This window comes from Schistocerca serialis, chromosome 4, assembly GCF_023864345.2.
Source record: "Schistocerca serialis cubense isolate TAMUIC-IGC-003099 chromosome 4, iqSchSeri2.2, whole genome shotgun sequence".
Classification (NCBI taxonomy): Eukaryota; Metazoa; Arthropoda; class Insecta; order Orthoptera; family Acrididae; genus Schistocerca; species Schistocerca serialis.
Genome location: NC_064641.1, coordinates 107,833,156 through 107,849,509, shown reverse-complemented (window position 1 = coordinate 107,849,509; position 16,354 = coordinate 107,833,156). Strand labels below are relative to the sequence as shown.

General features: G+C 44.7%; 1 protein-coding gene across 1 annotated transcript in view; it reads right to left on the bottom strand.

Moving 5' to 3' along the window:
* The window catches only part of LOC126473868 (late secretory pathway protein AVL9 homolog), a 91,859-nt gene that overhangs the window by 40,694 nt on the left and 34,811 nt on the right, over positions 1-16,354 (bottom strand). The window contains exons 5-6 of the mRNA XM_050101198.1: positions 13,110-13,524; positions 40-174 (exon numbers count right to left, since the gene is read on the bottom strand). Of these exons, the coding sequence (XP_049957155.1) occupies positions 40-174; positions 13,110-13,524 (550 nt within the window). The remainder of the gene's footprint in view (positions 1-39; positions 175-13,109; positions 13,525-16,354) is intronic.

The window sequence follows — 16,354 nt, the reverse complement described above, 5'->3', positions numbered from 1 at the left end:
ACTCTGGTGCAAACTCTCACACTATATCAAGTTGCTTACCTCCACGAGAACGTCGGCAAGCTGCTTCTTCTGCTTGAAAAGAACATTGGTGGCACCCACCACATATCCCCGTACATTTACGTCACTCAGAAGGTCCAGATACGGCAAAGACAAGTAAGGGTGGCACAAGTAACCCTGCAACATGGAGGAATCTCCAAGATCTGGAAACAAAACCATGCACTCCCTATGCAAAGTTGACATAGAAATGAAAGAGTGCAGTTCGGTTAGTGTATCTCAGAGTAAAGCAACAAATAGAGGTAGAAAATTGTCCCATCAGAGGATGCTATAACAGAAACATGCAGCATGTCAATGTTTGTAAGTTGTTCAGAAACACAACATTTAACATGGACAGTGAGAACACAGTGTTACTTAAGAAACTACTTAAATATACACAGAAAGCCACATCATATTTTATTTTCATACGCTTCACACGCTTTTTTAACTATTTCGTCCATATTCAGATTGTAGTGTGCACTTTCAGTAGTCAGCTTTCTAATGGATAAGGTCACTGACTTGTTACCACCACCAACACACAAACTTCCTGGAAAAATGCCAAGTTTCCAAGCAGCCTCCAAGTAGCCACCATCAACCCTGCAGAAAGCTCTCTGAATCCAACACATGCAATGACAAAATACCACATATAGATGCTGTGGATTGCCTTTTTGATAAGCAGAGTCCATTACCAACACTACGTTACACTTAAGCGCTCTCTACTGCCTTCGGTAAGGATCCCACATTGATGGGCAATACTCATGAAACTGCCCACATGGCAGATTTCCAATAAACCTGAGTGCAGCATATTCATTCCCCATGGTTGCATCTATGTTGTCACACCCCTTTGAAAGTCAATGGACAAACTCCTCGATATTGCAAACTTTTTACTACTTACGTGCATTAAATTGCAACTACTGTAATTGAACAGATAAAAAATCTACTCGCTAGGTGGCAGAAGAACACACACAGGAAAGAAGGTTATAATTAGGCAAGCTTTTGAAACCAGTGGTTCCTTCTTCAGGCAGAAGGGTTGAGGGGGGAGGAAGAGGTGTGAAGGAAAAAGACTGGAGAGGTCTAGAAAAAGAGGAAGATCTTGGAAAAGTCGCCCAGAACTGTGGGTCAGGAAACACTTATGAGACGAGTTGAGAAGACCGATTGTTGGGGACTGCACTGGATGAGCCCCACAGTTTTGGGCGACTTTTCCAAAATCTACCCCTTTTCCTAGACCTCCCCAGTCCTTTCCCTTCACCCCTCTTCCTTCCCCTTCAACCTGTAACAGTTCTGATACTAAATGTAACACTTCTGCTACTAAATGTAACTGAGTTTTCTCTTTTGATGCTAGTCAGTTGTCAGGATGAGCATTACTGCAATGGGCATTTAATTCTAAAGCATTATGTCAGGGTGAAAATCCTAAAATTACTTTTTCTCTCTTAACAACATGTGGGCAGGGTGGGTTCTTCCTAGGCTCGGGTATGAGGTAGAATGAAACAGCATTTTTACATAAGATAACTTTTATTGAAGATTTGTACAACTGTTTCCTTACTCGATGCTCTGGATTGGAGAGCGGCAGCTGTGTCGTTTGCGAAGCCTTCTGCTGCGGCAGCGGCGGCTCTGATTACGTGTGGCAGTGTGTATCTCGTGTCGCCATCTCGCCCAGCTGACTGGAGACGCGCAGCGCGAGGTGGCCCGTTTAATTATTGCGAGCAAAGTCGTGCATCGGATGGTGATACCTTGGATGTGGCGTCCCAGTGTTTCTTTTCTCTAAGCGGCCACGTGTGTTGTGCGGCGGCCAGCGGCGTGGCGGGTGAAGGCCAGTGTCCTGGACTCGTTAACAATGGACTCCCGCTTGCCAGTCTTCGGCTGTCAGATCTTCATCCCAGCTCACAGGTGACTGCTGATGTGAGCCCGTCTCCTTCCCGTCCTCACAAGTCACCCGGGTATGTAAAAATCAGACTTCAAATACCTTTTAACTTCTGTCTTCTGGCGCCGAGGCTGCTCCTTGCTATTCCATTACAGCGGCGGACTTGGTGCGTCTGTGCATGATGTAGTCTCTACTTGTATGACTGTCTTCAGCACCGAAACTGACTTAAAACTACTGCTACTTTTCTCTTCTTCCTTCATCTGTCGGGACCACTGCGTCTCGCGTATTTATTCACTTCAGTTTACTGGAGGTGAACGACTTCACGGTCATTGCCTCGTCTGTCACGTTGAAAAGCTTCTCAAAGAATCTTCTTTACGTCGGTCATTGGCTCTAGGAATGTAGGCGAGGGCCTTTGATCACATGTGACAACTGAGAAACACGTGAGCCAGTCATTGCCTCTTCTGTCACGTTGAAAAGCTTCTCAAAGAGTCTTCTTAACGTCGGTCATTGGCTCTTGGAATGTAGGCAAGGGCCTTTGCTCACATGTGACAACTGAGAAACACGTGAGCCAGTCGGGCGATGCCCTGACGGCTGAATCGACAGCGTCCGCTTATGTGGAACTTGCTGACTTCATAGTCATTTTCTCTTCTGCTCTACTGTTCTGCCCGCTGTTTGCCAGTGCGTAATTCTTCTAAACTAAACTAAGTTTTTCATTTATATTCTAATTTCTACTTCACTTTGATTTCACTAATTTATTTACTTAAGTACCACTCAACAAACCCTTATGCCTGAAGGAGGAGCCACTGGCTCTGAAAGCTTGCTCAATTATAACCTTCATTTATATGTGTGTTCTGCCACCTCTTCTTGGTGAGTAGATTTTTTATCTATCCAATCACATTATATTGGCAAAAATTGATTGTTTCTGTTGTTAAATTATATCTATTTGCTTTTAAGGCCAGCTGCTAATCTCTGCGCCACATGCTGCCTTACTGTAAGTATCTGCATTTCAAAACTGGTTCCTGACAATGTAATCTGCCGGTATACAAATGCACGAACTGTAAATGGCATCACATAGCCAAAAACATTCCCCCTCACACCATTCACGTTTATCATGAACGGCAGTGGCTCTATCCCACTACCCTTCTGATGATGCCTCTCCATTTTAGAACAACATACTGAATTCTAATTGCAAGGAAGTCTTCAGTCTAATGATATATCTATTTGGTTGTTCGTTCTGCAAGTATTTTCCTTACTACAGTCAGGCCGCCAAAAGAACGTCCCTGACACTTCACACACATGGACTGCATTGTGTGAAGAGGACACTAGCGCAAACCCAAGCACTGGAATTCGTGAACTCTACCACGGTAATGGTGCCGGGCTGCCAACCCCAGCACTCAAGGTTACATGTGATGCCACAATTTCTTAGTGGCTACAAAGCACCTGTCAAGTGTTCATCATTTGTAGCACATCATGAGTTACCAATTCAGTTTGTTTTAACGGTACGGCATAGAGCGTCATTAATATCACACATACCTTAAACAGCCAATCACGAGCTTGTACAAAATGTACAAAGCTATTTCGAGGAAGAAGGAGATAACAGTGGGACACTCTTATCGTTGTCGGAACTCACTGAGTAGCTGCTGCTCTGAAAACTGGAGTGGCTTCTGTGAAGAAAGTAATGGTGGAGAAGTGTGCTGGAGACCTAAAGAAGCCAACCGCTGTTCTTTCTACTACAGGGAAAAACCAGAGTGCATGCTGCTAACATGACAGAACCAGATAATTTTCAAGAGCTTGCAATTCGGTGACACATATATATAACTATTATGTACGGAAAGAATATCCCACGTCGAAGAAGCTGCTCTCTCACTACAAGGTTGATTGGTTTGTGGGGTTAAAGGGACCAGACTGCGATGGTCATCAGTCCCTTCACTACAAGAAAGTGAGTTATTTTTCACAGGAGAAATCATCCTCCCACCTGTATAGAAGAAGATAGGGTTCCAACAGAAAGAGTTATGCTTGATCGAGAGACTATCATCATCTGGAGATGCTACTGTTTGAGGGAATTATCTAAGTGTAAACTTCGTGAAATCATTTGGCTGTATTAAATGTAGATAAATGCCGGTCATTTCAGATCGACTGCATGGACTGACAACATAGCAGGAGGAACATTGAAAGCTCCAGTTGGGAAAGGCAGTCGGCTCTCTTTTACGAGCTGGGACAATCGGTGCGGCTGTACCAACTGCTTTGTTGCTATTTACATCAAGAAAATCTGGAGACTACCACAAAGAAATGACAGCAATGAAATTTAATAAAGAGTAATTCATACACTCATTGCTTCCAAACGTAGAAAAGAACAACACTATAACACTGGATATGGCATCATATCACTCCATTTGGGAAAACAAAGCCCACACATGCAGCAGCACGAAGACGGATATAGCGGACTAGCCAGAGAAGAACGACATAGGTTCATTTGACAGGGAAATGAAAAAAGAATTGCTGCAAATCAGAAGAGAGGACACTTACTATCATTTACAAGATTGACTAAGTTGAAGAAGAAAATGGCCATAGAGTGTCGTGCTATCTACATACCATTACTATTTTTAAGATAGTGACACTGAGATAGGTGGTGTGGATAATGAAGACACACTCTTTGAAGACTGTGGAGTCTACTCTCTTCCCTAAAATGTAAGTAAGGAATGCATCTATGCTTTAAAATACTCTTTATCTCGATGGATATTTTGAGACCCTTCTTTTTAATTAAAAAATGTGTGTGTTTAGATCTTTTGGAGTTATTAGTGTTTTTTCGTGCTTCAGTAGTACAGTACTGCAATCACTCTAAAATTTTCAGCAGATGGTCAACAGATATGACGTAACAACAAACAACAGCTGTGTAATGTATCCCGTCACGTTGTGTGCAGAGCGGGTTAGGAACTGGATGTTCATTCCAAATTGGAGGGGTGTGCAATGATCAGCTTTCTAGGTGTTAAACAGCTCAATTGCATGCACGGACATTCATCAATAAATCACTGCTGTATATTCTGAGCATGCAATCTCTCACCCAGGTATTGTAAAGTGCTGTAAGCAATTTAATGCCAGATGCACAGATCTCAAGGATGAATATCGCAAAGGCAGCCCTGCAACATCCAGTACCATGGCGAATGTTAAGCATGTGGATGTGTTCATTAGAGAGGATCAGTGCATAATGCTGCAGGGAATAGTCAGCATGCTGAACATTTTGTATGGCAGTGTGTTCTGGGTTGTTCAACAGCATATCAGATATCGTAAACTGTCTGCCAGATGGAACCCATAGCTGCTCACTGAAGTGCACGCAGGACAATGTTTCCAATCTTCACTGGCATTTTTGGGACAGTATTCTGTGGAGGGCAATAGGTTTCTGTGGCGAGTCATCACAGGGTCTGAAACATGGGTCCACCATTTCACCCCTAAAATGAAAAGAACACGATGGAATGGATTCACACCACATCACCACACTGAAAGAAGGCCAAGGTCCAATACAATGTATCTATCTATTTGTCGCATAAAAGCACAAGTATGCACAGCTACAGCACACTGTTATTGCTCGTTTTGTTTCTTCCCACATTGGAAAGCAGTTCCTGAGTCAAGGCTTCAGCTGATAGAAATGGACAGTGCTTTACAAGAAGATTTTTGTATCAAGAAACAAATGAGTCCCCATTTGAAAGTAGCATAAGAAAGTGGACATTTGTTTTTGAGAGACTGACCTCTGCCAGCCACTGCACCAATTGTTGATCCTCTGCAGGTCTTCCTGCATTTTGCTACAGGCTTCTGGTTGATGTCTTGGTCACCAAATTTGCCTCATGTGGCACTGATGGAACATGCCTGGGTCACTATCAGGCACCAACTCTGCACCCGTAAAGCACCAGGCTGCAATTTGTTTGATTTTGTTTTGCTTTGCTTTAGGGCACAAAAAACAACTGGGGTCACAGGCGTCCAAGTCAAAACTATAGAACATGAAGACAGAAAGGAGTTAAAAAATGACTAAGTTAGTTAGTCCCTACTGACATAACAGAAGACAGCTAAAAATAGCCACATGGAAAAAGGGCTACCATACTGAAACAGAGGTCCAAAACTAAAAATAGAATGGCCTTCGCCATATTGCTTTGGCGAATAAAAAGTAAAATGTGGTCAACAGCACACACGTCATTTACTAAAAGGGCCAATAATTCAGACAGCAAACTCAAGCGGGAACGTAAACACTTAAAAAATGGGCATTCCATAAAGAAGTGGCAGACAGTTAAAACTTGGGCGCAATGTGTACAAAGTGGTGGGGTAGCGCCACTTATCAAATGACAACTAAAAAGGCAGTTCCCAATACGCAGCCTAGTTAAAATGACCTCCTCCTGACAGGAAGGGCTGAGAGGCGGTTGTCCAAGCCACTGGAAGAGGCTTAATAATCCTGAGCTTATTTCCGTGAAGGGAGGACCACTGGTGATGCCAAAGGGACACCACCGCCTGACAGACGGCAATGAATGCAGAGATCATCTGAGGGAACGTAGGAACTTGTGGGCTGAGGTACAAGGCCTGCAGCCTTGGCAGCAGTGTCAGCAGCCTCGTTTCCTGGCAGACCGACATGACCAGGAACCCACAGAAGCATCGCACTAGCTCTACCAAGAGTGAGCAAGTTTTCCTGGACCCACTGCACTAAGCGATGGGTGGTGTACAGGGCACATAGACTTTGAAGGGCACTGAGTGAGTCTGAGCAGAGGTCACAATTGAAAAGGCGGTGTTGTTGGATGTACTCCGTGGCCTGATACAGGGCGAAGAGGTCGGCTGTAAATACTGAGCAGTTTGCCAGAAGTCGATATCGAGACACGGGTGTCAATAATGAAGGCACATCCGAAACCACATCAGTCCAAGAGCCATCAGTGTATACAAAGATACTATCGCGAAGTTCCAAGCGAAGGTCATGAAACTGAAGACAATAGACAGAGGCTGGAGTAGCGTCCTTCGGAAGCGAATGAAGGCCAAATTTAACAAGGGCCGTTTCATGGAGCCAAAGTAGTGAAGGATTCATACCCACTAGTAAAGTTGCAGGTAGTGTGAAGTTAAGCCGCCGTAACAAGTGCCGAAGCGGACTCCAGGAGATAACAGAAGAGGGACACAGACCCATACTGGCGATCAAAGGAATCATCGAAGGAGGAGGCATAGGATGGGTGGCCATGCATCTACATCTACTTCTACATGATTACTCAGCAATTCACATTTAAGTGCTTGGCAGAGGGTTCATCGAACCACAATCATACTATCTCTCTACCATTCCACTCCCGAACAGCGCGCGGAAAAAACGAAAACCTAAACCTTTCTGTTCGAGCTCCGATTTCTCTTATTTTATTTTGATGATCATTCCTACCTATGTAGGTTGGGCTCAACAAAATATTTTTGCATTCGGAAGAGAAAGTTGGTGACTGAAATTTCGTAAATAGATCTCGCCACGACGAAAAACATCTTTGCTTTAATGACTTCCATCCCAACTCGCGTATCATATCTGCCACACTTTCTCCCCTATTATGTGATAATACAAAACGAGCTGCCCTTTTTTGCACCCTTTCGATGTCCTCCGTCAATCCCACCTGGTAAGGATCCCACACCGCGCAGCAATAATCTAACAGAGGACGGACAAGTGTAGTGTAAGCTGTCTCTTTGGTGGAGTTGCATCTTCTAAGTGTCCTGTCAATGAAACACAACCTTTGGCTCACCTTCCCTACAATACTATCTATGTGGTCTTTCCAACTGAAGTTGTTCGTAATTTTAACACCCAGGTACTTAGTTGAATTGATAGCCTTGAGAATTGTACTATTTATCAAGTAATCGAATTCCAACGGATTTCTTTTGGCACTCATATGGATCGCCTCAGACTTTTCATTATTTAGCGTCAACTGCCACCTGCCACACCATACAGCAATCTTTTCTAAATCGCTTTGTAACTGATACTGGTCTTCAGATGACCTTACTAGACGGTAAATTACAGCATCATCTGCGAACAACCTAAGAGAACTGCTCAGATTATCACCCAGGTCATTTATATAGATCAGGAACAGCAGAGGTTCCAGGATGCTTCCCTGGGGAACACCTGATATCACTTCAGTTTTACTCGATGATTTGTCGTCTATTACTACGAACTGCGACCTTCCTGACAGGAAATCACGAATCCAGTCGCACAACTGAGACAATACCCCATAGGCCCGCAGCTTGATTAAAAATCACTTGTGAGGAATGGTGTCAAAAGCTTTCCGGAAATCTAGAAATACGGCATCAACTTGAGATTCCCTGTCGATAGCGGCCATTACATCGTGCGAATAAAGAGCTAGCTGTGTTGCACAAGAACGATTTTTTCTGAAACCATGCTGAATACTTACCAATAGATCGTTCCCTTCAAGGTGATTCATAATGTTTGAATACAGTGACAAATGGCACGCATACCTACTGAGCAGAAAGTCACGGCAGTAGGACAGTGGTAGTTCAGCATACAGACTCTCAACTGGGCTAATGTAAAAGGCGCCGGTGGCCAAACTGATGCCATGATGGTGGATAGTGTTGAGATGATGCATAAACAAAGCACCCATAGTGTAGTTTCGAACAAGGGACCAGTGCAAATGGAGGAGAGTGGTTCGATCAGCACCCCAGGAAGTACCATTGAGGACACGTAGGACACTGAGGAACCGACTACAGTGGGCTGCCAGGTAAGACACATGGGAGGACCAAGAGAATTTAGTCTTTTAAAAATGCCTGAAGGAAATGGGGCAGGCATCCAAGGGGGCTCCATGTGTAAAGAGTATGGAGGATACCAGTTCTTCACCAGGTGTCTTAGGCCTTCTCCAAATCTGAAAACCACGGCCACAGTCTGATATTTCCACAGAAAACCATTCATGACATGGGTGGACAAAGTAAAGAGATGGTCAACTGCACAATGCCACACTTGAAATCCACATTGTTCATTTGTCAGTAAATTGCACGACTCGAGCCACCCTAGCAGCCAGGCATGAATCATAAGTTCCATCACCTTGCAAATGCAGCTGGTAAGAGAGATGGGGTGGTAGCTACAAGGAAGGTTTTTGTCCTTACCGGGCTTAGGTAGGTGGCTTCATGCCAGCGTCCGGGAAATGCGCACTCTGCCCAGAAATGCGTCCTCTGCCCAGATGTGGCTGTATGTGTTAAGCAGAAAGTGCTTGCCCACAAGAGAAAGGTGCTGCAACATCTGAATGTGGATGGCATCTGGCCCTGTGACAGAGGATCGGGATGAACTGAGAGCATGATCTAGGCTCCCTCATAGTAAAGGAGGCATTGTAACGATTCGGAGAAGAGAAGGGTATCGCCTGAGCCTCCTCCACTCATTTCCGATGGAGGAAGGCAGAGTGATAGTGGGAAGAGCTCAACACTTCCGCAAAATGGCGGCCCAGGGTGTTGATGATAGCAATAGGGTCCACGATGACATCGTCAGCTACTGTCAGGTCAGAAATTGGGAATGGATCATGGTCCCACAGAGCAGTTGGAGGTTGGCCCGCACGACAGAGGAAGGGGTGGAATTTTTACAAGAACCAGTGAATGAATCCAGCTAGCTCTTTTGCTATCCCGAAGAAAGCGGCAACACATTACACGCATCTGTTTGTAATGAATGCCGTTTGCCATCATAGGATGGCAGTTAAAAACGCGAAAATCAAGTCTCTGTGCACAAATTGATCGTTGTATGCCTCAGTCCACCAAGGGACTGGGACACGACATGGTTAAGAGGAAGTGCAGGGAATGACACATTCTGCAGCAGTAAGGATAACTGTTTGTGAGATATTCGACCCAGTCATCTCAACTGGGGAAATCTTGTTCTTCGAAGGTTGCCAGGGAGGAGTAAAGTCAGCCTTAGGATGCTGCCATTTAGCCGTGCATGCGGATGGGATAGGAGTCAGCAAATGGATAGCACACAGGAAATGGTCGCTTGAGTATGCGTCAGAAAGAACAGACTTCTCAAGACGAGGGGCAAGCTGGGCAGTGCACAAGGAGAGGTCCAAAGGAGAATAGGTGTGCGAGGAGTCAGAAAGGAAAGTGGGTGCTCCGGTGTTATGACAGAAGAGGTTAAGTTGGTTAACTAGATCAGTCAACAGGGTACCTCTCTGATAGGTCCTGGGAGAACCCTAAAGGGGATGATTCACATAAAAGACATCGAGTAGCAAAAATAGGGGAGGTAGCTGCCCAAGAAGTCGAAGGAAGTCTGCCCTGGTGACCGAAAGACGGAGGTTACAGAGAGAAAAAGTCAGGTGGGGAAGGAAAAGGTGAACTGCAACAGCTTGAAGATTGGTAGTCAGGGAGATGGGTTGACTATGAATGCCATGTCACATGAGCAGCACGATGCCCCAATGAGATGCAATGCCAACCTCAGGGGGAAAGTGAAAACGAACCGGTAAGAAATGTGAAAGTTCAAAGTGGTCGTGAGGGCGCAATTTTGTTTTCTGAAGGCAGAGTACAAGGGGGCGCTGTGATGCTAAAAGCAGCTGTAAACCCTCTTTGTGGGACAGAAGATCGTGAATGTTCCATTGGAGGAGAGTCATGATGAGGAAGAGATGGAGGGGTGTCACCTCGGCAGCTGCTGAGTGACAGCCAGGGAAGAGTCACTACTACAGGGCACAGAAGCAGGAGGATCCTGCTCCATGGGGTCCACAGAAGAATCAGCTTGCTTGTGCGGTTAGTCTGTGGAGTCAAACGCTGAAAAACAGTTGTTGGTGCACACCAGCGACACGGAGGCCAGCCAGGCTAAGGTATCACGTGGCGACACCACTGGAGAAGATCTTCAACTTGGCGAAGGAGCAGACCGTTTGCCTTTGGTGGACTTCTTTGAGCCGTTCCGGTTAGAGGAACACTCGGGTGTTGCTTGGTTGGAAGGACAGAGGAAGTCTTCATGGGAGTACTCCTCCTGTCCTTTCCAGCCTACTGGTTGTATAGCTGGTGGCTTCGCCCCTTGAGGTGAGAGTTTGACGGCTTGTTGCACAGCTGGACAGGAGGATGACGATGCTACCTTGGCACTGGACGATTTCACAACCTCAGAGCTGGATTGGAGGTCACATGTCTGCGTGGCCATGTCCTTCATGGAGCGAGGGGGTAACAAGAACAGAACTATAGGTACCAGATAGGAGAACGCAGAGTTTGTGACTAGCCAGTACCTTGCACGCAACTGGGTAAGGCACTTTTTCCTTCACCCGGATCTCTTGGACAGCCCACTCATCAACATACACGAGAGAATTCCGAGAGGAGGTGGCATGGCCACCACTGCACCGGGGCCAAGGAGGTGGACAATCGCCCTCGTGCACATCCCTACAACATGAGACACATTTGGCTGGGTGTCAACAAGACGTTCTAGTGTGGTTGAAACGATGACAGTGGTAGCAGCGCATCAGGTTCGGAATTTATGGACGGACTGCGAAAATTTCATAGCCTGCTTTGATCTTGGATGGAAGTATCACTATATCAAAGGTGAGAAAGAGGGTGTGGGTGGGCACTAAGGAGGAATCTACTTTTCCATTTCACGATGGACGGCAATGACACCCTGATCAGAGTGGTAAGATTGGATTTCAGCCTCGGTTAGACCATAGAGCACCCTATTGTAACTTACACCACAGGAAGAATTCAAAGTTCTATAGGCCATGGAGAGGCGAGGCAGCAAGTAGTTGTGCTTGAGAATCAGAAGTGGTCTCCAAAAGTGAGGTGCCAATCCTTAAACGAGAACAGGATTTCACAGGGCCAACAATTGCATCAACACCTTTTTGAATAATAAACGGATTTCCTGTAGCAAAGGACTGACCGTTTTCAGTGCACGAGACCACAAGGAAACATGGTGCAGTGGGTATGGTCTTTGAATCATTAGCCTCATTACTTTTTGTAGACGCTGAGTGGGAAGGTGATTAACTCAGCATGAGGAAATCCATCATGATTACCAGCATCTCCAATGGCACACTCCTTCCAACTTGGAGCCCCCCTCCACAAGGGAGTGCACCTGCCTTAGGTGATTGTACACACCTCAGGTCACACCTCCCTAACACCTGACAGAGGGACCAATCGGCAATTTGGGAAGGTTACAGCTCAGGCAGTCACACCTCCTTAAGCCTGGCCTGTACCAAGGGGTATGTGCAAAGCCTACCTGCTGATCTGGGGCTGGGAATTACGCATTACCCAGTCACCTGTTACGCGTCAAACACATGGGCCGGTCTTCAGGAGCGCACAGAGAGGAAGAAGAAAAAAAAGGAACCTCAAACACCAAAGGTGAGGAACAAGATGAGACGGGAAACAAAGAAAGGAAAATGGAGTGAAAAACAAAGGTGAGACTGTTCTTACATCAGCAACAAAATGCAGAACATTCCCAATAACACCCCAGACATGTTCCCCAAGAGAGGGGAAAGAGAATAGCAAGAGGACAGACGTGCAGCGCAGAAGGAAAAAAAATGCTGCAAAGGCTGGGGGCTCGTGGTAGCCAAGCACGAACCCACCAAAGAATGGCGAGTCCCCTGGGGGGGCATGATTTATGTGAATGGCTTGACCGCTGTGCAGACATCTGGTAACACATACTTCCGGAAACCTACTGAGGACTTGTTGAATCCATGCCACGCATAATAGCTGCCATACTGTGCTCCAAAGGTGGTCCAATGCACTATTAAGCATGAAATCATAATGTTTTGGCTCAGCAATGTATGTTATACGTATGTTTTAACGTTTTTCTTTCTTTTTGCAGACTTAAATCCCAAACCTTGTTGCTCAGGTGCACTTGTAAATATTTCTAAACCAGTTGTCAAATAAAAAGAGAATTTTGACCCATGATGAAACTTGTGGCATGTGGAAACACATACAACAGAGATGGAAAATAGCACTGACAATATTTATTTTGTTTTTACATTACCTACTGGAATGGCGACAGACTGATTTATAACATAGCCCGAGGCCTAAGCTAGTTTGAATGTGACTTTTTGAGAGTTGGTGAAGCTAACAAATGTGTTATGGCATGTATTTATACATATGATTTCTCCGAGTGGTTTATGTCCATTACTATGACATCATGGGTCAAAGAAGACCGGTGATATAAGCATGTACAATATTTCCAGATTTTACAATTGTGGACTCCGCATTTTATCTTCAATGAACCAGGGAAAAAAATTGAGTAAATACATAACAGCAAGCACACAACATGTAAATCCTGTACCTGTGTAAACACGGGTAGGGGTGTACCGCAGAGCCGGGAGTCGACGTGTGCTGCAGCGGCAACGTTGCCAGCACCCGTCTGGTCGATGTGCGCCGTGTTGCCCTGGATGCCTGCCTGGTCCCTCTGCAGCAGCAGGCTGCTCAGACTGTCCGACACTGGCAGCTTTGCATCACCCTCCCTGTCGTACCACGTACTGTTCTGGCTGTTCTCATTCTCATCCACCTCTGCAGGGGTCTCCTCCGTGCACGGCGAGACCCTGTCACACTCCTCCTTGGGAGTGCCCGCTACTGTTGAGGAACCTGAACTAACTTCTTCGCCTGGAGTCTGTAAGTGAGCTCCGTTTTGTGCTAATGATTCTTCTACACTGTCACCATCTTCACAGAAATCGGGAATCGGAGACATCGGTCTCGATGGCCTATACAAAATACAAAATTTGAACATTATTTATAACTGCTTGAAAACTTGACTTTTCAAACATGCTCTAAAATGAAAAACCAAAAAAGTATAAAAATGAGTTTTTTTATTCACTGGTGCAAAAACAATGAATGACACAAAAACACAGACGAAAGGATTGTATTGTGAAAGTAATATTCTTAAATAGGTTATTCATGAAGTTCCAGTGACAAAATATCAGATTTTTATCTATTAAAATCAGCAATATTCTTCTACTACACAAGTACAAGTTTATTTTCTTTCACAAATTTATTACAACATTAACAACTATATCTTAAAGCTACTTTTAAACAGTATTTCCACCAATATTAATTTTCTGTTCATAACAACTATGTTCTGAATTTCATTCTCATTCAAAATATACTTAATGGATTGCCTCAAAATATACTTAATGGATTGCCAGGCTGTTTTCTTCTTGTCTTTTCGCAATAATCAGACTGAGTGGCTTTACAAAGTGCTCCAATTTGTGGACCAATACAAAAATCATATTCAATTCTTCGAAACTCAGCCTTGGGATCTTACAAATTAATTACATGAAAGCAAAACCACACACATTTAAAGCTTTCATAAACAATTTTAGTACCCCCTCTCCCATTTTATATGCAGTGCTGAAAGGAAAACTTTACTTGCCTTTACCAACAGTTTATGCAGAATGTTCGTCATTTCAGGAATTAATGGCTGTCTCTTCAGACAACGCTTCTGGCAACAGTGTTTGTCTCTCGCACGACTATCACCCTCACAGAGGAAACGACAGTGCTTGGTGCTAACAGACTCTAGTCACATTAATATGGCAAGTAACTTTAAAATCCCCACTATACCCTATCAGCATATTTTTCATATTTCGGTATGTCCATAGAAAATGTTAATGAACACTGCCTTGAAGCTTATTTCTCTTTCCTGCAAGTACTGTAGAAAGTATCTGCATTACATATAAATTTACAAGATATTGTATGTGCCTAGTTATCATAGATTGCCAGCTAGAAGTATATTAAAATCCAGTTCTCATTAAAGTTCTTTGAGAAGCTCCAAAATACAAACAGTTTATTTCAACAATTATTCAGCACTGAAGACTATGACAGATTACCAGTGCATGTACCTGAGATTTAGGAGTGGTTCAGCCATTGTATAAGGCCCAATATTTACTGAAAAAACTGTAATGACTACAATCTGGAAATCAGAGCCGATATGGCAGTTCTAATGTCGGTTTCAAACTCAGTGACACCACGTTACAAAGTTTAACTCATTTCACTTTCATAACATTTTTTAGTGTTTACCAGTCTTATGGTTTGTAAGACTGGCATTCTCACAGCTCATCCAAATGCTTATGTGCCCATAGGAGTCAGAACTGTAGAAAGCAAAGACAAAGAGAGGAGTTAAAAATGATTATACATTAATCCCAATTGACAGAAGAGAAGACGGCTAAAAACAGGGACGTGAAGAAAATCTACAAAATATGCCACAGAGAAACTGAGATCCTGAACTAAAAATTAGATGGCCTTCACCATATTGCTACGACAGATAAAAAGTAAACGCGGCCAACAGCCAGCGGGTCGTTTGCTAAAATGGCCGATGACTCCAGTGGCAATCACAAAGACATTCTGTCAGGAAATGGCAGACCGTCAAAAGTTGTGCTCAATGAGTACAAAGTGGTGGGGGAGCACCACGCAGCAAATGGCAAAAGCTAAAAAGACAGAGGCCGACAAGCAACCTAGCTAAAATGATCTCATGGCAAGAGGGCCGAGAGGAGGTCGTCCACCCCACCTCGAGAGGCTTAATAGCTCAGAGCTTGGTCCCATCAATGGAGGACCAGTTGTGATGCCAAAGTAACACCACCTGCTGACACACAGCAACATAGAGATCAACAGAGAGAATGTAAGAACTAGCGGCGTGAGGTACAAGGTCTGCAGCTTTGGCAGCAGCATCACCTGCCTTGTTTCCTGTCAGACTGACTTCACCAGGAACCCACATAAACAACACAGTGGCTTCATCAAGAGTGAGCAAGTGACAGCTTTCCTGGACCAGTTGCACTAAAGGATGAATGGTACACAGCATACAAAGGCTTTGAAGGGCACAGAGAGAATCTGAGTTAATGACGCAATTCAAAATCCTGTGTCACCGGATGACTGCGTGGCCTGATACAGGGTGAAGAGCTCTGCTGTAGATACTGAGCAGTGTTCCGGAAGCTGATACTGAAAAATATTGGTGCCAATGACGAAGGCACACCCAACACCAGTCAGTCCAAGAGCCATCAGTGTAAATAAATGTGCTATCACGAAGTTCTGAACAAAGGTCATGAAACTGAAGGTGGTAGAACGAGGCTGGAGTAGTGTCCTTAGGAAGTGAATGAAGGTCAATCTGAACACGGGCTGCCACTTGAAGCCAAGGCGGTGAAGGGTTCACACCCATTGGGAAAGTGGCAGGTAGTGTGAGGTTAAGCTGCCGGAGCAAGAGCCAAAAGTGAACTCCAGGAGGTAACAGAGGGTTGCACTTCATACTGCTGATCAAAGGAGTTATCGAAGAAGGGTGCCTGAGCATGGCAGACATACAGCATGCATATCTACTGAGGAGAAAGTCACGGCGGTAGAACAGCGGTAGTTTGGCAGCTCCTGCACACAGACACTCAACCAGGCTTGTGTAAAAGGTGCCAGTTGCCAAACAGATGCCACGATATTGTTGAGATGGCATAAGAGGTACAGACGTGCCGATGCATAAATGAAACACCAATAGTCTAATTTCAAACAGACAAAGATCCGGTACAAATGGATGAGAGTTGTTCAATCTGCTCCCCAGAA